Source organism: Ammospiza caudacuta, chromosome 5 (genome assembly GCF_027887145.1).
Source record: "Ammospiza caudacuta isolate bAmmCau1 chromosome 5, bAmmCau1.pri, whole genome shotgun sequence".
In the NCBI taxonomy this organism is placed as follows: Eukaryota; Metazoa; Chordata; class Aves; order Passeriformes; family Passerellidae; genus Ammospiza; species Ammospiza caudacuta.
In genome coordinates, this window is record NC_080597.1 from 512179 (window position 1) to 536682 (window position 24504).

At 44.6% G+C, this 24504-nt stretch overlaps 1 protein-coding gene across 3 annotated transcripts in view; it reads right to left on the minus strand.

The window, feature by feature from the left end:
* ST8SIA1 (ST8 alpha-N-acetyl-neuraminide alpha-2,8-sialyltransferase 1) overlaps window positions 1-24504 on the minus strand; it is an 89751-nt gene that overhangs the window by 23022 nt on the left and 42225 nt on the right. For all 3 annotated transcript variants that reach the window (XM_058805789.1, XM_058805790.1, XM_058805791.1), the window contains exons 3-4: window positions 16137-16246; window positions 12199-12291 (exon numbers count right to left, since the gene is read on the minus strand). In XM_058805789.1, coding sequence (XP_058661772.1) covers window positions 12199-12291; window positions 16137-16246 — 203 coding nt within the window. The remainder of the gene's footprint in view (window positions 1-12198; window positions 12292-16136; window positions 16247-24504) is intronic.

Below are 24504 nucleotides of genomic sequence, written 5' to 3' on the forward strand. Positions count from 1 at the left end.
AAGACAGCAAAACACAATTTGGAACCTGTCAAACATGAATTCCCTTTGTGTGAAAAAGGAATCAGTCCCTTAAAAGGCAGTTCACTCCACAGGACAAAATCTTCCTTTGCAACAGCTAAGCATACACAGGGAAAAAAAACCCATTGATATCTCACACCCGCTTTATTCCAAGTAAATAATTTTAAATAATTAATCACCATCACTACTAATTTACTTGTTTTTTTCCTTGGTATCCCAGGGCTGTTGCTAATGGTGGTTATTTAAGGCCTCACATCACAGAAACCTATTTTCATGCAAGGTTGCAAAGGGCAGAATGAGAGGAAGGGCAAACAGCACTGTGGAACTTAGCTGACCCAGCAACATCCAGGAACACTGACAAACATAAAAGGAGGATGGTGGAGGTGCTTCTGTGCTGTGGCTCCTCAGTGATTGCAGCAAACTAACAGAAAGACACAGATCCCTGATGGCATCACTGGCTCCTAGGAAGGCAGCGTGCTCAGGGTCCTGCCACCCCATGCCAGGGGAAAACGTCTTGGACAGTAAGTTTGTCACTTGATGTGCACTCCTGCACCCGAGGAAGAAGCATCAGAGATGAGAGCCAGACACTGCAATACCCTGACAGTGTGTGAACAGCAATTAGCAACTCTGTGGACAGAAACAGATTTTCTGGCAGGTCTCATTAATCTCTTTATGCAGATTTAATACTCGTGAAAGAAACTGTGTGAGTGGCCAAGAACATGAAGTCTCCTTCACGTGAGGTAACTAAGCCAACACCTCTGATCAAAGACTGGGCAAAAATCCAGGGATACACTGCTCTGGGCTTCTCTGGCTCACTGCTGGACTGTGACAGCTCCCTCGTGTTTCTGTTATCCTGTCTGAAAAGGAGGGACAGGAGTATTTCATCCACCTTCCTAAATGCATCTCTGCACCAGCCTGCAAACAGCAGCTTGACTTACAACTTAAAAAGAATGCACCTTCTAAAGTGGGAGATCAGATCTTTGAAATCACACCCCACAAACAAACCTTTTGCTGCCTGCTCTCCACTACAGAACCAGCACCAGAAGCCCTTCCCAAAGGCCAACTCAAAGCTTGCCCCTTGCTGTCACACATGCCTTCATCCCCAAGCTCCACAGCTTTTCTGCAGGTTCCTTCCTGCCTGACACAGAAGGGGAGATTCAGCCATCATTCCCTGGGGGGGCTGGCTGGGACAGGACAGGAGTGGACAGCTGGGAAGGAGCTGCATTTCTGAGGTGCCTCTGGTTTGCTCAGCAGTACCCAGCCCCTCTGTGCCAACAGCAACACCTGGATTCAGAGCCGTTCCACCTCCCAGCACCAGCCCCTCTGTGCCAACAGCAACACCTGGATTCAGAGCCGTTCCACCTCCCAGCACCAGCCCCTCTGTGCCAACAGCAACACCTGGATTCAGAGCCGTTCCACCTCCCAGCACCAGCCCCTCTGTGCCAACAGCAACACCTGGATTCAGAGCCGTTCCACCTCCCAGCACCAGCCCCTCTGTGCCAACAGCAACACCTGGATTCAGAGCCGTTCCACCTCCCAGCACCAGCCCCTCTGTGCCAACAGCAACACCTGGATTCAGAGCCGTTCCACCTCCCAGCACCCGCTGGTCCATGCCTGCATCCCACGGGGATGACCTGGGAACAGAACACGGCTGGGACCCCTGGACAGCCATCTGCTCAAGCTGCAGCTGGGCACCCCAGAGCACACTGAGCTCACCTGGCCCTTGCAGGGCTGCTGGGAAGAGCCTGAGCAGAGGATCAGCTGCCCCTCTGCTGGAATGAGCCCTCAGAGCCCAATGAGCTCTGCTGTGCTTCACACCCATGAGGGCACTCAGATCTGTACCTGCAGCCTGTTCACATTCTGATCAGCACAGAAACTCCACCTTGGACTCAGATTGACAAGGCTTTTCCCTGGCTATTCATCCTCCCTAACTTGCACAAATAAAGGAGCACTGATGCCAGGTCTGTCTGCACTGTATTTAACTGGCAGCCTCTGATATCCGAGTGAGTTTGTGTCTTGTGTTACAAAGCCCAGGTCTCACAAAATTGATCACTGCAACTGCTATAAAAGAATGGTGTGTTTGGCTGCAGGGCTTTTTAAAATTTTCTTTTGTAAGTCAGTTGCTTTCTTAAAAAATGAAGCTTAACTCTTACTGTTTGCTTCCCATTGCTACTGCTCAGCAAGCCCACTGCCAGGATACAAATCTGGCTGCTTCTTGGGTTGCCTTCTTGCCCAAACACTGGTCTGGCATAACCATAATGGAAGGTAGGACAGATTGGTCAGAAATATCTGAAAAGCAACTCTCTACCATATCAAGAGCAGGTTTAATTAGCCTAATGGATCTAAGAATCACAGCCTTTTACCTCATAGAGTGTAAGTACATCTCTCAGTTACTGAGCTGACCTTTATAAAAAGATAACTGAGTCACGTTTCATCATTTTATCCGATTACTCCATTTTGTCTTTTATCCTTTTGGAAAGTCTTTCCTGTTGTCATTGGGAGTGAATAGAGAAGTGCTGTGTGTCTACAGACCACATTTCAAGTTTTTTCTAAGAACTGCTGCAGCAATCCAGGGGCTGCCAGGACTGGGTGGCCTTGCTTGAGCAGAGGCTCATCTCCAGGGGTCCCTCACAATTATGCCATTCCATGATTTTGTGAATCCCTCTCAAACTTAGCTTTACACAAAGATTTCAACCCAAACCTGCCAAGGTGGCAGCTGCTTTCATTGTGTATCTGCAGCACTGCCAAGACTTGGGTAAGTCATCTCAGCAATCAAGTCTCCAGAGAGTAAGATGAATTTTACAAGTTATGGGCTTAGATGTGGGGATTTAAAAGTCTGCCTACAGTGTTTAGCCAGTCTCTGCCTGGAATGGGGTTAGAAAAGGTGGCATTAGATGAGTCCCTCTTGGCTGGATAGTAAATACAACCATCTGGTGTAAGCCTGCATTACTGATTTACAGTACTTCATTACTGGATAGCACAGGAGAGCAGGGACTGAAGCTGATGAGAGATCAGAATGAGGACGGAAATCCTGACTGAAGTTTTAATGAGCCACGATCTTTTAAACCACAGGATGAACTTTTGCCATGGAAACAGTGACAGGCTCAGCTCTCTGTTCTACACTGTGCCTCATATCAGTGTTGCTCAGTGCCAAGCTGCTGTATGGAACGGGCAGGGCACTGAAAAACTCAGCTCAGAGTATTCCGAGTACAAATTCAGCACTGCTGCTAATTAGAAATGCTGCTCTGGGCATAAGCCCAGGCAGAAACACTCTCTTGTTTGTAAGGAAGGCCTGTCAATAGTAGCAGAAGTAATAATTACCACACAAGAATCAACACCCTCCCACAACAGAAGAGAATAAATTAATTAAAAGTGTAATAACACATGCTTTTAGAGAATCATGGAATGGTTTGTGTTGGAAGGGACCTTGAGGGTTATCTGTTTCCAGCCCTACTGCAATGGGCAGGGATCCTTCCACTAGACCAGGCTGGCATTTTGCACATTGTTTGCCATCCTTGTAGAAAAGGCAAAAAAAGGTAGGACAGTCACAGTGGAACATTCTAGTCTGAAAAATGAATTTATTTTTCCTTCTAAATACAAGGTATTCATACCCCCTTAGGCAAGCCAGTTATAGGGGCTGGCACAAACAGAGTTAAAAACAATAGTAAGATTTCCTGTAGTAAAGTCTCCTAAAGTAGCAAAAATTTCTTATTTTAAGACACTTGAGAAGTCTCTTGTGTATTGCTTCAAAACTGATGTGATATAGACCCTTAATTTTAGTGTGCAATTTGACTTAAAGAGTCAGAAGCTTTATGGTCTGGTTTTAGCACCCATCCTTCCTCAGTGAGAAGTGCTCAAGTGATCCAAATGCAGAGACAGCTGCCAAAATCAGCAGTGCCAAATCTTACAACTCTATCTCCACACTCATCCAGGGAAGAGTGTTAAAATTACTCTACTGGAGATATTTTCTAGTCCCACTTTACAGCTCCATCTTTTATTAGCAGTTAATAACACACTTCAATATTACAAGCTGTCTACACACTCTGATCTAGCTTTGTACTCTAATTTTTCAAATTTAAACTCATGGAAACCTGAGCTTATTTTATGATTTTTCCTCAGATATTCAGGCTTTAATTAATGCAAGCAAATCCACTGAAAACTTTCAGTCCCACAGGGGTGACAAAACTGACAGGAGGGTAAAGCTCAAATCAACACACCATCCCTTGAAATGTCCTGTGATGGAATTAATGAAAAGTCTTTGTGATTTTTCTTAGTCAGAAAACAGAACCAGAAATTGAAATAAGAGTCTTCCTTGTTTACAAATAATCCCAACAGCCTCCAACATCCCTCCTGAGCCCCAGGGAAACCATGAGAGCAACAGCCTGCAATCACATCTCACTGCCTTGGCTGCTCGGAGACCACCTTCAGAAATTCAACTAACTCGGAAGAGAAAAGCAAAGATTTTGGGTGAAAGACCTCCAAAACTTGTCTTTTTCTCCGTGTTGTGCCATTTTGAAATGTTGGCTCCCATAAATATTCCACCCATTCTGCTTTTACACAGCTACCTAATTGCTCATTCTGCCAGCCTGCATGCAAGTGAAACAGACATCCAGACAATAAAATGAGAGCATTTCCTCCAGAGACCTCTCAGTGAGCAGTAATGAGCCTGTGGGTAGAGCTGCTCAGCACTTGCTTCTCCCACTTGCCTGCCTCTAAGAGTAAAAGCACATTCTAGAATGGTCACAACTAAGCTGTTTACAAGGACTCTGATGGAACATAAATCAATCAGGATCAGCAACTCACAACTTTCTGAGACAGACCTGGAAATCTGGCTCTCATATCTTGCACACATTTGCTTTGAAAATAGGTTTTAATCCCTGACAATACCTCTCCCTCAGTGATGGTGCCATTTATCTTCTTTGTGACCTCCTGGGAAGGGCCTTCAGAGCATGGAGACATTTCTTCCATGTTTAGCCATTTCCACTCTCTTTCAGTGGACTAAACTAAGAGCAATTTATTTATTCTGCCCTTGATTTCCCCCACCCCCTGACAGAATCACAGAATCCTTAAGGTTTGGAAAAACCTCTCACATAATCAAATCCAGCCATCAACCACCACCATTTTCACCATTAAACCATGTCCTCAAGTGCCATATCCACACATTTTTTGACACTTTCAGGGCTGGTGACTCCCCATGGCTATCTGTTCCCATGTTTTAAAACCCTTTCAGTGAAAAAAAACTTTCCTAGCATCTAATCTAAGCCTCTCGCTAAGGCACTACTTTGCCCTTTTTTTGCCATCTCCTAAGAACATGTGGAAAAAAGTCCCAGAAATTCTTCCTTATTGGTTCTGATCTTGCTCTGGCTATTTATTTATCAACTCCTGAAAAAACATTTCTCAAGATCCATCTACCTCCTGGTTTACCTAAAAATCCCTGCAGTCTGTGAAGCACTGCAGTGATTCACACTGCACAGTCTATTCCCCCAAAGGATTCCACGTGAGGGTTTCTCTCTCCATTCATCCTTTCCTTCAGCATCTATTCCAAGTGCTGCTTAAAATTAATTCAGCCTTCTCAGGTGCTGATCTCATTCTCAGCCATCCCCAGCTGTTTAATGAGAAAACAGACCCTAATTAATCCCTCTGACATTATGCTTTACCCTAAAGCTTTTGGCCTGCTATCCATAAGGATTTTACACTCCTGTGCCCATCTCCTGAATTTGCATGTTTTCTTGGAAGTTTATGGGATCACATGGCTGCAGATGCTGCAAACTATGGGAATTATTTAGAAACAGGAACAAAAGAAAAAGTGGGAATGTCACAACCTGGCAGATTGCAGAGAAGTAGCCATCTTCTGTGTTCTCATTATCTGTACTCATTCAGATTGCAGGATTCCTTGTATCTCCATTTAAAAGAAAATATATATATACACATTTGCTTTCCTATCAGTATCTGAAAATACCCAAGAGATGCAATAATGCTAAAAAAATCTAGGTTAACAATAAAGACTGTAAAGAAAGACTGGTTACCTAAACATGGATTAGGCGCTTAAAAATCTTTGGAGAAGTCACTCTGAACAATCCTGGGTTTCCCACACAAGACACTAAAGTATTCCAATGGCTTTGAAGATACCAGTCACATACTTAAATATAAGGCACTTGATTAACCACTCCACACATTGGTAGTAGGATTTAGAAGCTCTCATATCAAGTCCTACTGCAGGAATACAAGGATGAAAAACCCCTCACGTTAATTAAAAGCACGATTTGCTCAGGGACATATATAGCATTCCCATTTCACAGCCCTAATAATGGAAAATCAGACAGCTGACTGTGTTTGGTAGTGCTGGCAGACTCTTGGATACAGCGGTCTGAAGAAGACACCAGGAGCTGGGAGAGGGGGGAGGAATGAAAAGGAACAGTCTTCCTGCCACAGCTTGCCAAGAAAATAAAAATGTGTGAGACAATGTGCTAATGAATATCCCCACAGATGAGCAAGCACTGGTGATTTTGGTAAGGCAAAGATTTTGCAATTAAAATGTCATTCACAATGGAGATAACGACGATTATCATCGAATTCCCAGACAAGAAACTTCGAAATGCATGTGTAAAGCAATGCCTCCCATTCCTCTCCAATCCTACAATTAATACACAGTAGAATTGAAATTTGAGGCTACTTCAATCACAAATCCAAATTGATTCTTTTAATCCTGGTATCGTCTATCTCTATGACAACTACTAATAAAACATTTCTTTTCAAGAAAAAACATCAAACCATGATTTCATGAGATCTCATTTAGAATTTCGCATTTCATCTCCACATCAATTTGCCCTTTAAATTACAGTAAGATGGAGACATGTGTAGGTTCTCCCTAACACGTGGCACTTGCTTTTGCTATGAGGTACCATCCCTAAGTGTATCCCAGAAAACTCTCCTGTTCTCCTCCATCTTTCCTCCCCCAGACTGGCTAACTTTCCCTAACCCGAAACGTCACCCCACTGCAGCAGCACCTGACCCTTCCCTTTGGAGCCAAAGGTGCATTTTGAGACACCTCTAGAGCCACCAGCCCTCTCCTTAGGTGAGGGTTCCTGGATCTCCTTCCTGCTCCTTGCTATTATCTAATGGCTAAGAGAATAAAGGCCCCTGATTTACATGGGGTCAAAGCATGGCTGTAACAGCAACAAACTGTTCCAGTCACAGCAGGACTTATTTGCAACTCCAGGTATTTCTGCTCATCAGCTAAGAAACTCAAAAGCAAACCAGAAATTCTGGAATTTTTCTTTCCTGGCTCTGCCTTTGGCCTGGTGGTAGCACTGGGCCAGTCCCCTCCATCCCCAGAGTTTAGCTTCCTTTTCTGTTCAAACAAGGACAGAAATAGATGTTCCACACAAAGAGAAAATAAGACAAAATTTATAAATGTAAAGGTTTTTAAGGAAACGCTGTATTAGAGGAGGGCAAAAACTGATTACCACCAAATGGGGCTTCAAGCAACCTCCCCATACAGGAGAGTTATCACAGTCCTAAGAAGTACTTCCCAGAAATGTTACCCCCTTGCTGTTGGCACAGATGTTCAGAGACTCTTGCAGATGATTTTGGATTTCTCATCAATGAAATCATCTGAGATATATTTAAATACCAGGAATGAAAAAAGGAACTCCATATGAAGTGTTTAATATCTGGTGACTAATTGACTTTGCAGGGGAAGATCTTCCCATCACTTGACTTGCAGAGAAAGGACAAGATAAGCACAAAGGGTTTTCCATCAGGAACATATTTTATGGGTGGTTTCTACCTTTCTTTTTCTGATCTTTTGCAATTACCAAAATATAATGTAACTACATAGTAATAGAATATGTCATTTTTACACAGACACACACTGAAGAGGAATTCTCATGAAACATTTTTATGAGTTTAAGCAACAGGCATAATACTGTACATTTGTTTGATCAAAGATGAAGGAAGCTTTTATCAAAGTAAATTATTGCTTCAATTCCAGTTTTCTTTATTCCTAATAGTCTAAGTCAGTTGGATCCAGAGATGTCTTCAGGACTGAATCTAGGAAAGATTATTAGCTGCCTCTAAAATGTAGGGGACACTGGAAAGCAAATTTAAGCCCACTCAAAATCCATGGGAACCTAATAAACAGCAGTGATATTTAACTGGCATTTCCAAGCTGAGAGGCAGAATCATTGCATTTGTTAGTTTTTAATCTCATTCCCTCATCATGGTTTAGTGCAAGACACTGGATGCAGCAAAAACTTGTCAAATATCACAGAGATCAAAAAGGTGAATTAATTTACTGAAAGGAAAACATTCCCATTCAGTGGTGGAAGTTCAAACTTCCACACGGGCCGTGGACACACAGCTCATGGATAAAATACTCCCCAAAATCACCAGCTGGTCTAAAACTCCCTGAATGCTGGGGAACATCTATTTGGAGTATTATATCCATGTTACTGATGATATAAGTGTGCATAGGTTAGACAGATAAGCAGACGTGGCACTAGAAAGGAACACTGCTGCAAACAGCATCTGGCTGCAGATTTAATTAGGAGTGCAGACAAATTATTACTGCATGACATTTGCAAGAGCTGTTGAAGATAAGAAATTCATAAAATTGGCTTCTCCTGAACAGCCCAGATCCAGTGACTTCAGAAACAGATAATAATCCACGTCCACAAACTCTTTGTGTTTCCGAGTTACAATTCTTATGCCATTGATCAAAAATCAGCGCTGCCTCTTAAGCATTTTATGTTCACTGACTCGTCCCTCTCCACGGCTGTAGACAAGGGTTCAGAATATGGAAACAACCTCTCTAAGTGACACAACCTTGCTCATTTTCCCCAGAGTCCTAAGAATGGCTGTAGGCACATCACAGGTACTGCTACTCTTTCCTAGGAGGGACTTGGAGCCGCTGGACTTGGAAAGAAAATAAAACCCAGGACAAATACAAAATCATCCTCTGAAGCCAAGCTGAGTAGGATGGTAGGGGAATGAACTGGAAACATCAAAAATGTGGGACTGCAGTCCCACAGCAACACTCAGGGCTAGAGGGTGGCAAAGGTCACCTTGGCCCCAGGAGCACCTTTATGCAACATTTCCATCCCAACTGCAACCCTAACACAGTCTTTGACAGAAAAGTTATGCTGTGAATGCAAAGTGGGAAAAGGCATTTCACACAGGAATGAAAGACTGTCAGTTCCAGTATTAACTGAAGAGAGACATCTGCAAAAAGTTTTAGACAAAAAAAGAAACTGGGACAGTCAACACACATCCTCTTACACTGGAAAATTTCTACCACAGTGCATCTGTTGTCAGTTCTCCTGTATGACACTAATTGAAGTTAGGGTAGGACATTGCCAAAACCCAAATGAGTAGGACATTCAAACCCAAATGAGAACAGAGCAAAATATTTCACAAGTGAAAACTGTACTACCTTTCAGAAGGATGGTGGAGCCACAACCAGCACCCAGGGAGGCTTCAGGCAGCTCTGTGCTGTCCCTCAGCCCAGGCTTTTGTGCCCTGCTGCTGCTGCTGCAGTGCCCCTCTGTGCCCCTGGGCACTCCACGGCTCGTTCCCTTCAGTGCTGCTCACCTGTGGGCACAGCTGGGGCCAGTTGGGGATGACTGGGCACAGCCCACCCCAATCACCCCAAACTCTGTGCCTACACCACCTGCAGACTCTCAATTCCTGCTGAAAACAGACAAGGAACTTGATCTCTACGTTTTGCAAAAAGCAATGTTTAGAAGTTATTTTTAAAGTCAGGGTACTCCTAAATTAAAATTGTGACTCTTCCATCCTAAGGTGCTAAATTGATAGGGCAATGGTGCTATCTCTGCAATGACTGCTGCCAACAATTATTTTTTAAAGGCACTAATTCTGGTTTTGGAACCACACAGAAAATTGCTTCCACATCCCTGGTATGAAAACTTTGCCCTACTCAACATGCATCACCATAAATTATCTAGTAAGGGTAAATCTTTTAGAAACCATGAATGGTGTTGCAGGACCAAGTCACTAAACCTGCCATAAGACACTTGAGAGATAACTGAGATGTCAAGCCTCATCAATATCAACATACTTCAAGTAAGGACAAGAGGAGAGGGGAAGAATGCCAATGAATAATCCCATTATGTGATGCTAGATAACACTCAGCTTAGAAACAGATACATCAGTCACAAATATGAATGTCTTTGAATTTCATCAAAAGTATAAGTAACCTTAATTCCTAAAAAAGCTTTTTTCCACAGGAGTGATGACAGAGTTGTAGTCTTTTTTTTCCATTTTAACTTTCAAGATACAACCTTTATTTCCTCACTCTAACTAATACACAGGAGATAAAATAATTACTTTGGGCAGCACACAGGAAACATGAGTCAATTATTTTAAAAAAATTAAAATGTTTCTTCCTGACCAGGCAGAGGAAGCAAAGCCTCAAAGGAGGCTTCTGCCAATTCTCAGTGCTATGAATTTGTTCCCTGTGTTATTCTCAGTTACTGGTTGTGTATCTCCCCTAATCAATGCATGCACATACATTCCACAATACTCTCTCATCTTGCATGACAGTAACTGTCCACTCACTTTGAAAGCTGCCATTAATCACTATCTTGTTTCCCTTCACTCTTTTTTTCCCATTTCCCACCCCCTCCACTCCTCCTTGAGCTATCCACCCCTCACAAAGCAGCATCTCACTTCCTCCATCTGCTTCTTCAACCCTCTCCTCGTTCCATCCTCCCCTCTTGCTGGAACACTCCATGGTCTCTCCAGTGTGGCCCCGCAGTCTCCTCCAAGCACCACCAACACTCTTTCCCTTTTCTGTTCAAAAATAGTGACTACAGTCAGCTTCCTACTCCGGACCTTGACAGAGGGGAGCGTGTCACACAAACATGCCTGAGTTAAATAATCCTGTCTTGCCAACTGTAAAACCCTCTGAAAGGCTGTGTTTCACACTGCTCCTCTTCATTTCACCCCAGATGCCATGGCCAAACTGATCTTTACTTGATGAGATGTTCTGGCCATGTCATTCCACTTCTTAAATCCCTTAGCCATCCACACACCACAGCATTTTCAGATCACTGCCCTGGGAAACTCCCTGGTTCTGCCAGGCACCTGGTGCCATCCCCTGCCAGCTCTGCTTTGCTTTCATCTCATCCCACAAACATTCCTGTGCCTTCGCCTGCTCAAGCACTCTCTGCCTGCAATCAGCTCTTGAAGCTCATTGTTATTTATTATTACTCCATCTTCCTCTTGCTTGTCCTCTCTGTTCTACTCTGTCAAAGACTGTCATGTCTTCCACACACTCAACTACAGAACCCTTCAATGCCCGAAAGAGAGGAAAAATATTACATTTAAATACCATCAAACATCCATTTCCAAGCCAGTGCCTCTCTTTCTAAAACACCTGGCTTTCTACCATGCATTTAATTTCCCTGCTTTGCTTCCTTTCACAGTCCTTCACCTGCCAGTACTCACATTATACATTTCTTTGTGCTTAATCATTTCCTGCTCATCCCCTTGGCTGATATTTTCTCTCTTGTGTTTTTCAGTCAACGTGGCAGGTTACTACCAGATCTTGTTCTGCCTGAGAACAACCTACCTCATTCCAGAGGATAAGCAAAGAACATGGCAATTAAAATTCAGGAAGACAAAATCAGAGAGATAGCACTGACATTTTTTCCCCACTCTCATCAGCAAGTGACATTTGGAAAATTTCAACCAATTCTAATAAACAACGCAAATTTGTCCCAGTTTGCTAAGAAAGCAAAGCTGGTATGATCACACCCTGCCAAGCAGTTCCATCCTAACCCCTTTTATGAGTCAGTATCAAACAAATAATGCCAAGGCAGTGACACTCAGGGGTTGTGCGTGCTGAAACACAGAGCAGCCCAAATCAGCATCTCCTGCACTGTGGGATGCATCAGGAGCTGGCCTGGCCAGCAGAGCAGTGTGGGGCACCCACCAACACACTCCTCCCTCAGCTCCCTGCTTACACTGAAAGCATCCGAGGGTCAGCTTTAATTATTTCACCTAACACCAAGCCATTGCCTGCTGCACCTTCTCCAGACCCCCTTCCAGCATCAGATTGTTAGGAACACAACTCTGATGCACCAGTTTCTGTAACACTGGTGAAGCATTTTTCTTTTTTCCTACCCCCAGCCAGAAAAGGAAAAACCTGCTCTGTACCTTTTTTGAATGATACTGGGGTTTGCAGTCACCAGTTGGGTTTTGGATCCAACGTCCTTGCTGTATTCACTGGACAGAGGAGGAAGGTTGCACCTGCACACAAAGACAGACAAGAGTTTAGATGACATTCAGGACTGACAGGCTTCAGAAAATGTAAAAACCATGTATTACTGCACCAGGCTACAACTGCTCCCTACTGTACCACACCTATAAGCGTTTTTGTACCACACTGTGGGGAAATACAGAAATAAAACCTTTTGCAGAGATGAGATCTGTGTAGCTGCTAAGGAAAACCAAAGGCATGCACTTGACATTTCTGACAGGCTGTGGAAGGGGCTGTTACTAGCTACAAAAGAACTTTTTTTAAAAATACAAACTCTACAAGTTCTGGTTTTCACCCTGTTTTGTCTTGTTTACCAGTATCAGGCTTCAGTTTGATATTACCACTCTGTGGTACTGCAGGCATTATCTAAAACTGGCATTTTTAATATTGCACTCTGGGATACCATCACCTTATAGAACTCACTGAGAAAACACAGAAGAAAAAATCAGATGGCTTTTTAGACACGTGTATCTGAGTTCTGCTCACAATCTTGTTCTGGTGGGCAGGGTGAGGATGGAATAAAGCCAAAGCAATTGAGCAAATTTACTTTGGGAAGCAGAGAATCAAGACTCAATAAACCAGAAGTAGAGGGAAACATCCCCACAGTGAGCAGTCCTAAAAACTCCTTTGTAAAGACCTCGGAGAAGGAGGAAGGTGCAGGAGACAAAGATGAAGATACATTCAAACAGTATCCAAGCCTGTGCACTGCCCCAAAAATTAGTCAGGAGAAATCTACTCAATACATAAAAGTTGCACTAAAAACTGGTTTCCAAACACTATTAATTTCAGATTTCTCCTTTAAAACAAAGGCATGAAGAGTATTTGGAATGCCTAAAAGGCAAAAATGAAATCATGATTCTCAAAGACAAGCAGAATTTGGATTTTTTTTTTTTCAGAGAATGGCTTTTAGAATGTTGTTGGGGTTTTCTCTCTGCAGTTTTTGTTAAGTTGAAAAAAACCCAACCAACCAATCCAAAACCAGCCAACTAGCAACAAAACAACCCAACCAAAACCACAGTGGTGTTATATCAGCCTCTATCTGCATATAAATACCAGCTCTCAAACGCTTAAATTCTCATCATCAAGCAATGCCAAGGAAAAGGACAGCAATGTCCTGACTACATGAAACATAATGAATTAAATCACATCCACCAAGAAATACAGAATTTCCAGGAACATTTTCTCATTTTCATGACTGTACTTGTTAAGATGTGCACAATGTATTGAGATTTCAGACAGGAAACAGCTTCTAGGTCACTGTACCACAAATTAAGAGAAGCTAGAGAAATTCAAAAGAAGACAGAAAAAAAATCAAAATAAGAGTTTTCAGAAACTGCAGTCATTGATGGGAAAGGGAAGGGCCAGAAGCTTGGGGAAATTTTAATTCTCAAACAAATTATAAAGTCTTAAGAAAAAGTAAAATAAAAGTCAAACAAATATTTGTGAAGGAAGATTTAGAGCTGATTTGCCCTAGGGCAGAGAGGTGGCATGATGTCTCTGGCAGATACAATTTAATGCTCCCTGCTTTGAATAGACACAAGCTCACAGGGCACACTTCTAAAAAGCCATTTTTGGTTCAAGTTGATTTAAAAGCACTGTGAAGGACTAAGACCTCACCCTAGTTTTTGTCATCTCAGCATCTAGATAATGACAATTCTTGCATAAGCCAGTCACAGATGCATGATTTCAACACATCATTTGTAAGTCTGATTCCCATCTGAGAGAGAGTGCAGGAAACATTGAGCAATGGGCTGAGTATCCACAGGAAGCTGCAGGAAATCTGTTACCTCATCTTCCCAGTTATTTTCTTGGATTGGTCAGCAGAGTGCTGAGTGTTCTGCAGGTGAGAAGCACACTGAAGCACAAAACTCATCCTAAGAAATTTTATTTTTATTTCTCTTACTGTTAGATCTGGTACTGAGAAGTAAGTACACGAAAATAGAGTTAAAGACATGGCTTGGGACTACTAACCAACACCTTTCCCTTAAAATAAGCATTAGGAGGTAGGGAGTGGGGAAAAACTGTTTTTTTCTTAGAAATAAGAATTACAGACTTGAAAATCAGAAGAAGAGCCCATTACACCCACAATACCTAAACATGGGGACCATATGCACCTTTGTCATTGCATAGGCAGCTTGCTGTGCCTCAGGGGCTGAGAACTGCTGCTCTTCTCATCTCTGTGTTGGAGCAACTGTGCTGGTAGGAGATGCTCAGCAACCAGATGAGTCTAAACTCATTAAATACCCTTAGCAATTACAACACATGACTGCAGCCATCTTCTCTCACTGGACAAAGCTTATGGAAATACACATAAGTGAAATAAAATTCACATGAAAGGAATTAACAAACAAGGGCAAAACCTGGCAGGACATTTCACACTGCAGAAACTCTTTGAAGACATTGCACAAATTTCTTTTGAAAAAATGAGAAGTGTTATGGAAATCACTATTGTGCTCTCAGTCTAAGATTATAGAAATGAGATTTAGAAAAGATCAACTAAATTTTCCATTAAAATTATTTCATATCACTAACACCACAGAGCCTGCAGACAGCAAGTGGGATTCTAGCAGGATTCTCCCTATCACTTATTTCTAAATCAAAACAAGCTCTGTACATATAATGGCTGCTTTACCCTCCCTGCAGAGAAAGAGGGTTTTATGATCAAGCTAAAATAGCTGCTGTTTTGTTGGCTTTTTTTTTTTGTAAACTTCTGTTGTTTCTGTAACTGGTTGCTCCTACAGCATTTTAATTTCTGTAAAATACAGAATGCAAGAATCTGCATATACACTGCAGCCTCTGGTATTTAGTCTGTGGAACACCTCAGGAGTTCTGCAGTAATGGCAATCAGAGTGCTACTCTCCCCCTGTGCTTTACATCTTCTCTTCCCTAAGTGCTCCAAGCATATGTTTGCCTTTAATGTGTTCTGTTTCTTTGCATTAACAGGCATTTAATAATGAAGGCATTTTTGGTCTTTGCAAACCAGAAATTACAGGAATGGTTTAGAGCAAATTTGTATAGTTTTATAATAAGCCATCAGGATGTAATGAGGAGACTTGTTCTAGTGGGTGTTCATTATGCATCCATCAGAAAGCCAAAGAAACTCCAGTTCTCATCTCTTTTGGAGCATTCCTCCAGTTTCTCCCCCACAACGTTTCTCTTGTTCATGTTTATCAGGGAGGAACTAATTTCTGTCTTTTTACCTCAAGGATCACAGACCTACAAAGTGCCAAATTTAATCACAAAAGCAGTAGCAGGTTCAGCATCCCTCCTGACAGGTTCTTGTAAATTGAGGAAGGCTGGAGGGAAAGGAAATGTGAAGAATCACAAAAACCTCAAGAGAAGAAGTTTGGCCGTTCCTCAGACAGCCACAGTTCGGTCTTGAAAAGAAAAACAGAGGAAGATTCTGGCTTGCAGCAACTCCAGCCCTGCCCCCTACATCAGCCCCTGCTCATTCTGAGTTCCATGGGTCGCACAGATGGCATTTAGCTTCAGAGCACAGAGCAGGATGAAGCAGCCTGGCCACCAGGGCATAAATGATGAGCAAAGCAGCTCCTCAGCACCTCCCTGAGACCCTGCACAGGCCCTCACAACTTCACTGAGCAGCACAGGGTCCCCCTCACCCATGTCCCTTTGCAGAACCAAGCCCAAACTCCTTTCCTGCCTCTGCTCACACTCTGACACACACTGCTTGTGTGCAGCATCCTGCCAAGGCAGGGCACCAGGGCAAGAGACCATGGGTTGATGCCACCATGGGTTGATGCCAAGGGAACAGCTCTGGAAAGGCTGAGGCAGAGCAGGTGAAGGGGATAACGTGCCATGAAGGGCTCTGCCTTACCTCATGACAAAGTCTGCTTGATCGATTTGCTTGCCGCAGCCGCTCTTCTTCAGGATCCCGCCGTTTCCCACCACGGAGCACTTCTTCAGTGGCAGCTGGAAGGGAGTAGCCTAGCAACACAAAACAACACCAGTTTTACACACGAGAAAAACATCCTTGGAGTAGCCACTCCTGGAGAGCCCAGGGAGCTGTTGGGGCTCAGAGTGACAGAAAGAAAAAGGGAGAATTAGGAGTGAAGGAAAAAAAAAGCACAGAAACGAGCTGGTAAGTACACGTAGAACCAGTCTGATCCCTGCTCCCCAAAGCAGGATGCAACAAACGTGATACAGAAGATGATTTTCTACAAAACCAAAACTGCCTGGTCCTGAGGCAGAACTGGCCAAAGGCAGGCAGCTCACAAGCCTTCCAGGCAAGCTGCAAGGACACAGGAGAAACAAGACAACCAGGAAAACGGGACAAACAACCCATGAGAGTGATCCTCCTGAGCTGATATACAACAGACATTTCTGAGGAGGAGAGGAAGGAAGGAACAGGGAATGCTGAGATGACAGAAGTGTGCTGGGAATCTGGAGTCACCCTGGCTCTCTCCATGGCTGTGTTGCTGGGACAGGTCAATCCAGAGCCCCAGGCAAAGATATTTGGAGCTTGACAGCAGCTCCTCAAACAGCCAGTTGCCCAGATACATTACAAATTAGTATCAGCATAAATTAAAATTAGAATGGGACCATTTCAGATGAGGAGCTCTTGCAGCTGCTGAACAGGGCATGAAAGCGCAAAGTCAAATGGTCATGGGATCCCATGCACCAGACACAGTAAGGTATTAGATCTGCACATCCTCATTCCAGAGGATCTCAGACTATGGATGGGACATGTTCCTGTCAGCCCCAAGCCTCTTGTGAGCATGGGGCAGCACACAGCACTTCACAACAGCCCAGCACGTGAAAAAGAAAGGTGGTGAAGAGACATGTGAATTTAAAGCAGTGAGATTTAGTTACAGAATGTGATTTATCTACAAGACAAGAGTTAATATTCTCCTCAAGCAAAAACAACTGTGCAGGGATTTTTATTTATCACACCTGCCACAGCCTGACTGTGGCGGCCTCACTCACATGTACACAGCAACATCTGCCACGCTCATATATTCACCAGGCACTGCAATACAGGACGCAGTCCAGAAACAGAGCCAGGATTACAGTGCACACTCTGCGGTTTTTACAACATGTGCCTGCTGCCTTATTTCTCTTCTTCCTAGATTTACTTGTTTTGTCTACCTTTCTCTGCAAACTAGACTCTGTTCAGCTTCCATAAAGTCACAACTTGCTTTGTAATGAAAAAACTAACTCTGCCTTAAGATATACTTAAGGAGGAAAGTAAATGTTCATGTCCTGAGAGCCAGTCATGATAGCACAGCAGAGAAATACTGACTGCGCAGCTGCATTCTTGTCCTGCATCTGCCTTCTCAAGAAGATTTTTTAACTTAGCAGTTACTGAAGCATATCTTGAGATTCAAAGAACATCCCATCTGTGAGATGACCCTGATCCAATGAGAACTCACATTCTCTGTAAAGGCATGGGGGTGGGAAGCAGAGGAAATGCAGACTAGATGTGTTCTATAAATAACAGTACCTTTCCTAAGGATACATCAAAGCTCCCCTCAAGACAGCTGGTTACACAAAGGCTGTGCCAAACCACAAAGGCAGCAGACATTAACTCTGGCTTTTAAGGGTAGTGGGCACTGTCACAAATTCTGTGCCTTTAGACCCCCCAAACACACATTTAGCAGTTGTTAAATGCTTCCAAATTCTGTGAGTTGCGGACAGCCTTTAATAGTGCTTGAGATGACCTGCTGTCCCTCAAGGGAAGCTTATTTCCTGTTCTGCTCAGAGATGACAATGCCAGTTCTCATTTGCCTACATACTTTGGTTTCCAGAAGCTTATGAAGTTCTGATACTCTTGTCCTTTTGTTTATCCTGTGCACAGCCTTGCTACCTGGTGTGTACAGAAAATTCCCACACCAAGGTGAGGTAGTTCTGTTTTATTTTAGTTTGTGCAAAGTAAGGAGCTTGGTGGGAACCCACACTTTGTGTAAATAGACAATTTCTACATTTTAACAAACAATGGCATCAATGGGACACATTGGTTCCAGATTACACTCATTTTTCATTAATCAAGCCCTAATTTATTACCTATATCTCTTGCTTATCATTCTAATTTCTTCTCCCCCATTACTGCTTAGTCCTGGTGACTTCACTCCTAGTGGCTCTCGTCCAAGCAGGCTATTCATTTCAGAATAGCACTCCCTTTCCCTTAAAACAAAGGGTTAGCGAAGCCTATAAATTTCCACAAGTTTCACAATGCAACTACTCAATCACTCCTGCCAAGGTATAGCTACTGATTAACAACAACATAATTCCCAAGTTTGGATCACATCTTGGACTAGGCATCCCTTCAGTGAGTCTGAGGCAAAAGAATGAGCTCAGGGCTGACAGGGTGATGTGAGGAAGCCAAAGGAAAGCAGGAAGGGCAGATTATATCATCATGGTGGGTGTCCCTCTGCCTGACCTGTGCAGATCCACCTGCCCTATGCACAGGGAGGAAAACCAGGCTGGACACAGCTCCTGGGGAAAGCCACCACGGACACTTGTGCCTCCCCCAGCACAGCACAGCACAGACACCAGAGCCCACACAGCTCCCTTTAAAGGGACCAGGGCCTCTTTCCACAAGGGCACCCCGTTACACTGGCTGCAGGCGCTGAGCACAGGCACGGCTCCGTGGCCATCACCATTACTCCCTTTAAAGGGACAAGGGCCTCTTTCCACAAGGGCACCCCGTTACACTGGCTGCAGGCGCTGAGCACAGGCACGGCTCCGTGGCCATCACCATTACTCCCTTTAAAGGGACAAGGGCCTCTTTCCACAAGGGCACCCCGTTACACTGGCTGCAGGCGCTGAGCACAGGCACGGCTCCGTGGCCATCACCATTACTCCCTTTAGAGAGACCAAGGGCCTCTTTCCACAAGGGCACCCCGTTCCACTGGCTGCAGGCGCTGAGCACAGGCACGGCTCCGTGGCCATCACCATTACTCCCTTTAGAGAGACCAAGGGCCTCTTTCCACAAGGGCACCCCGTTACACTGGCTGCAGGCGCTGAGCACAGGCACGGCTCCGTGGCCATCACCATTACTCCCTTTAGAGAGACCAAGGGCCTCTTTCCACAAGGGCACCCCGTTACACTGGCTGCAGGCGCTGAGCACAGGCACGGCTCCGTGGCCATCACCAGCCTGCAGGGTAACGCAGAGCCCAGAGGATCAGCTGTCTCTGCTGCCCGGGGACATTCCAGGTGCTGTGGGACGGCTCAGAGCAGAGCCATTCCTCAGGAATGGCTGGGAGAACCCTGCATGTGCCATGGCACCTGACTTTGCTGTGTTACTGCTGAGACTGCAGGGACATCCCAGGAGCTCTTTGTCCAAGCAAACACAAAACTGTCTGCTCGCACAAAACTGACACAAGTCCTAGACTCAAGTGGTGCCCATAAGCAACTATGAAATATATATATGACTTTTTTTCCTCTCTCCACAAAGCCTTCTAATGCTTTCCCTCTTTACCTTCCACATCACAACACTTTGCTAGGCAAATTATCAGTTCATAGGTGACAATATGTAAATTCTCACATTAAAGGGACCCAGCTGTCATTTATGCTAAATGATCACAAAAACCACGGCTGTTTTTCTCCTCAGAATTCTAAGCTAGCCTAACAAATGCTGGCTTTAGGCAGCAGAGTTATAACAAAAGCATTTCCACTAATATTAGCTTCCTGAAACTGTTATTTTCATTGTCAACACATGTTATTTTCTTAATTCATGAAATTTTTATGAATGGCCACAGTCTTGTGGGTGGACTGGAAAAAACCAGCCACAGTTTATTTCATATGATAGAGCAAATGTACCAAAAACCCACCAACTTATCCCCATTATCAAGCAATAATTACCATAGAATTTCAAATACTTTTAAATAGTAACACCTTGCATATTGGAAATAAGCAGGAGGAATTCCCTTGCAAAAAGTCAAGCACTTCATTAAATGAATTGCATGAGGAATTTTTAAAAAGGTATCTCCCAACAACACCACAGCCAGGAAGGCCCCATTGTCTCATTTTCCCCTCCTTAAACAATGAAACTCCACTGGCAATCAGTGAAGGCATTCTAGTTCATATTCATGTAAGCAAAAGAAGAACCTGCACATCCCCCCGCAAATTCAATGACAAGCACACAGAGCAATGGATTAAAGACTCCCAGTTGAACATGGGACTAATTTAACAAAGCATCTCTCAAGCAATGCACTGATTAGTTTCATCATTCATCTAAGCAGAAATAAATCATTGTCATCAGTTAAAAGAACATTACACATAGTAACAAAAAATAATTTTAGATAATGCTACTCTAAATCACTTGGATTTCATTGTTAGGTTGTTAATGCACTAATTTTGTGCCCACTCACTGCCAATCAGAAACCAGGTTCTTACTGGAAAAATAGGAAAATATACAGTATTCAGCCTCTGCTTTAATGCTGAAGACACAAAAACCGTTGAAAATGCTGAGAACATAAATTAGAATAATTTATCTTTAAAATAAGCCTTTTGAATTGGAAAGATGCTGTGATTTTGCTGTCCCTTTTGAGCAGGCAGCATCACGATGAGGAGGGTGAGGCTGTAGTGAATTCCCCAAGGAGCCAGCTGAACCCTGAGAGTCCTGGTACCTTTTCAGCTGCCAGGCGCTGCAGGGTGGCAGCGGCTCCTTCTCCATCGTCCACAGGCCACATTTGGGCTGGTGGCCCTTGGTGCCACCCTCAGAGCTGTGAGACACCAGCAGTGCCAGGGAAGGTGTGTCCCAGCAGGGAGACGGGGGCTCTGCTGCTCCCATGTCCTCCTCTCCAGCCAGGTGCAGGAGTCTGGAGCAACGAGTGGCCCAGGGGCAGCGGGGGAAACGGGCACGGCCCGGGGAGGGAAACGGGCACGGCCGGGGGGGGGGAAACGGGCACGGCCACGGCCCGGGGAGGGAAACGGGCACGGCCGGGGGGGGGGAAACGGGCACGGCCACGGCCCGGGGAGGGAAACGGGCACGGCCACGGCCCGGGGGGGGAAACGGGCACGGCCACGGCCCGGGGGGGAAAACGGGCACGGCCGGGGGGGGGGGAAACGGGCACGGCCACGCCCCGGGGGGGGAAACGGGCACGGCCGGGGGGGGGGAAACGGGCACGGCCACGGCCGGGGGGGAAAACGGGCACGGCCGGGGGGCGGAAACGGGCACGGCCACGGCCGGGGGGCGGAAACGGGCACGGCCACGGCCCGGGGGGGGCGGAAACGGGCACGGCCACGGCCGGGGGGGGAAACGGGCACGGCCACGGCCCGGGGGGGGGGGGGGGGAAACGGGCACGGCCACGGCCGGGGGGCGGAAACGGGCACGGCCACGGCCGGGGGGGCGGAAACGGGCACGGCCTGTTCCACTGCCTCACCCCCCTCACAGGAATAAATCCCAAATTCCACATACCTCGTCTAAACCCACTCTCTCGCACTGGAACGGGTGGGACTCCGATTAAAATGTGATTATTACAAGAAGCAATGATGGCAGTGACCATGAAAGAAGATAAAGAAGAGATCCCACATGGAGCTCCAGCTGCCTTCTCCGGCTGATTTTGGCACTGCCAGCTGGTACGTGCTGAAACCCGAAGCTCGTTGTTTGTACCAAAGAGAAGCTGCCCAGGTGGGACAAGCTCCTCTGCAGGTGTCCATGTCTCAGCCATGACAGCAGCGTCTTGATTCAGCCCTGAGGTGGGATTCACATCCAATATGCAAACTTTGTGCTCCCCACAAATACCTGCTTTAGACAGTACTGTTTTTCACAAGACTAGAAGCTCAGGAACTATTTACACATGGATCACTTGAAGGCTAAAAGCATTGCAGGGCTGCTGCAGGAAAAGCTCTGCCACCCAAAAGGATCCATGAGCTGAGAGCAGCCACAGCGAAAGAGAGAGAGAACACTTTGCAACATTATTCACTTAAAGCACGGAGCAGCAGTGACTAAGCTGGCAGTCACTTTTAGTTCCAGCTGCACTTTAAGTGGGAACTTCAAAATGGTGTGAACTTTAACAGCTTTCTACCCAGCATGATGTCACCGCAAGGGAGCACTTGCTTGGAATTAAAAACGTTTCACATTGCTGATGTGACATTTAATTCAATAGAGTCAGCCTCCGTACAGCCAGGGCAGCACAGTGTGGGATTATGGAAAAAATAAACCAAAAAAAGCACATCTGTAGATGGCAACAGACTACTGACTGTACATCATAGACAGTAGTTTAAATGATGAATGCTCTGGCAATGCCAAGGGTATCCTCCCTGACAAGACAAAAATAATAAACGGGTGAGAAATTCCAAAGATCTGCAAGATTTGTGGATCCAAACTTTACAACCTGCAATCCATTAGGACCCCAAAATTTAATTAAAAATTATAAAAAGAAAATATCATTTGGTGTATTGTGGGCGTGGGGAGGTTTTCTCTTATTCCAGGAGATGTAACAGTTTCCAACATTTCCACAGTTGGGAAGCCTCAAGAACTTATGCTGCCTCCTAAATAGCTGCATTTAAATGTTCTGTGGAGTCACCCAGCCCCATGTAAATGGTGGAAGAAGGAAAATAGCACACAAATTCCTTGAGGAGCAGAGGAATGGTCATCCAAGGAACGACCAGGATCCACGCCCAAGTGCCCCTGCTGGCCTCCCGCACTCGCGGTGCCTCCTCTGAGCGACGCAGGCACTGCCCAGGCCGGCACTGCCTCCCACACCACAGGCACGCGTGGCACCAAGGCGCAGCAGCTACTCCAGCACTTACTCCCCTGCTGCTCAATCTGCTCCAATTGAGCAGAGGATAAAAAGCTGCCTATCAACCAGGGCTGCAGGAATAAAATGCTCTAAGCCTAAGCCAAAAAAAAGTGCACCCAAACATTTTCAAGTTGTGGCTGTGTGTTGCATGGAAACAAGAATGAACACAAATCATCACTTCTGGGCGGAAAACTACTTTGTTAATGCCATGTAAATCTATTAAACAACACAAGTAGTTATCTTACGATAGTTTAATGAGTTCTCCTGCAGGTCTGGGAAAACGCAGTATGAACTTCAAGGCAGTTAATCTCCTGCCTTGCAGTGCACAATATCCTGGCTGAGGGAGTTTCTCTCTGCAGGCACACGCTAACTCTCATGCACAAAAGCCTTTGCTAAAGTAAATAACTGTTACATTCCAGGTAGAGAAACGAAGATAAAACCAAATAATGTGACTGCCAAATGACAAAGTCCTCCAAGTCTTGCCTGTGCATTCTCCCCCAGTGATTTAAAGATGCACAGTTTGAGTAGCAAGCAGAAACCAGAAAAGAACAGGGAAAACTGCAGGCTATCTGCTTACTCATGTCTGGTGTAGGAATAAGTAAAGAATGTTGAACTGTTCTCCTGTGGCAGTGTGGGACAGCACATAGCCAGCAAGGGAGATATCTGCAGATTTTGCAAGACCAACTACTGTTCAGGAAAGAACACTGTTTACTTTTCTCAGTTTTACTAAGGGTTTATCAACAATTTCACATTCCTCAAAATCTTATTAGCAAGACACAGTATATGCAATAAATAAGCCTAGTTTCAGCTTATAAAAAATAAAAAGGGCTGTCAATCCTAATTGCAGAAAGGACAATAACACTTATAGAAACTGATTCCTGAATTCCTGATCCTAGCGATATGAATATGCAGACACAGCAAAGGTAATTAATCACTTTATACAGGCATCAGAATATGGATTTAGATATCATGGGAGGTATCAAAGCAGCAACACACTTCCATTTTGACAGAAGTTCAGACAATGAGCCTCTACAAAGAAAAGATCCTCTCATCAACAAATGAGCCTTGCCTTCCTGTTACCTCTGAACAACTCAGATGAATCACTGACATCTTTTGAGATTCACTGGTTGCAAAGACAAGTAGCAAGGACTGAGCTGTCCAGGAAATTTGAGCAGAGTTTAAACACTGAGGTTGGTTTCTCAGCAGCATGGAAACACTGCTGATGTTAGTACTTGCACACTTCCATTTTTTTCTCCTCTATTAATGAGAAAAAATAAGCCTTTTAAGAAAATTTCACCTATCTTATTGCTAAGGAGGCAAAACATAACTTGTAAGACAAATTTCAGCCCTTGAAAACTGCAAATTTCACCACAGATGTGGAGGTTAATTAACAACGTATCAGCCTGCATCTCACACCTTTATTCTACCCCTCACGCGGAAGCACATGATCTGGCTGATGTAACTAACAGGACAAGAAAAGCTGACACAAAGACGCGA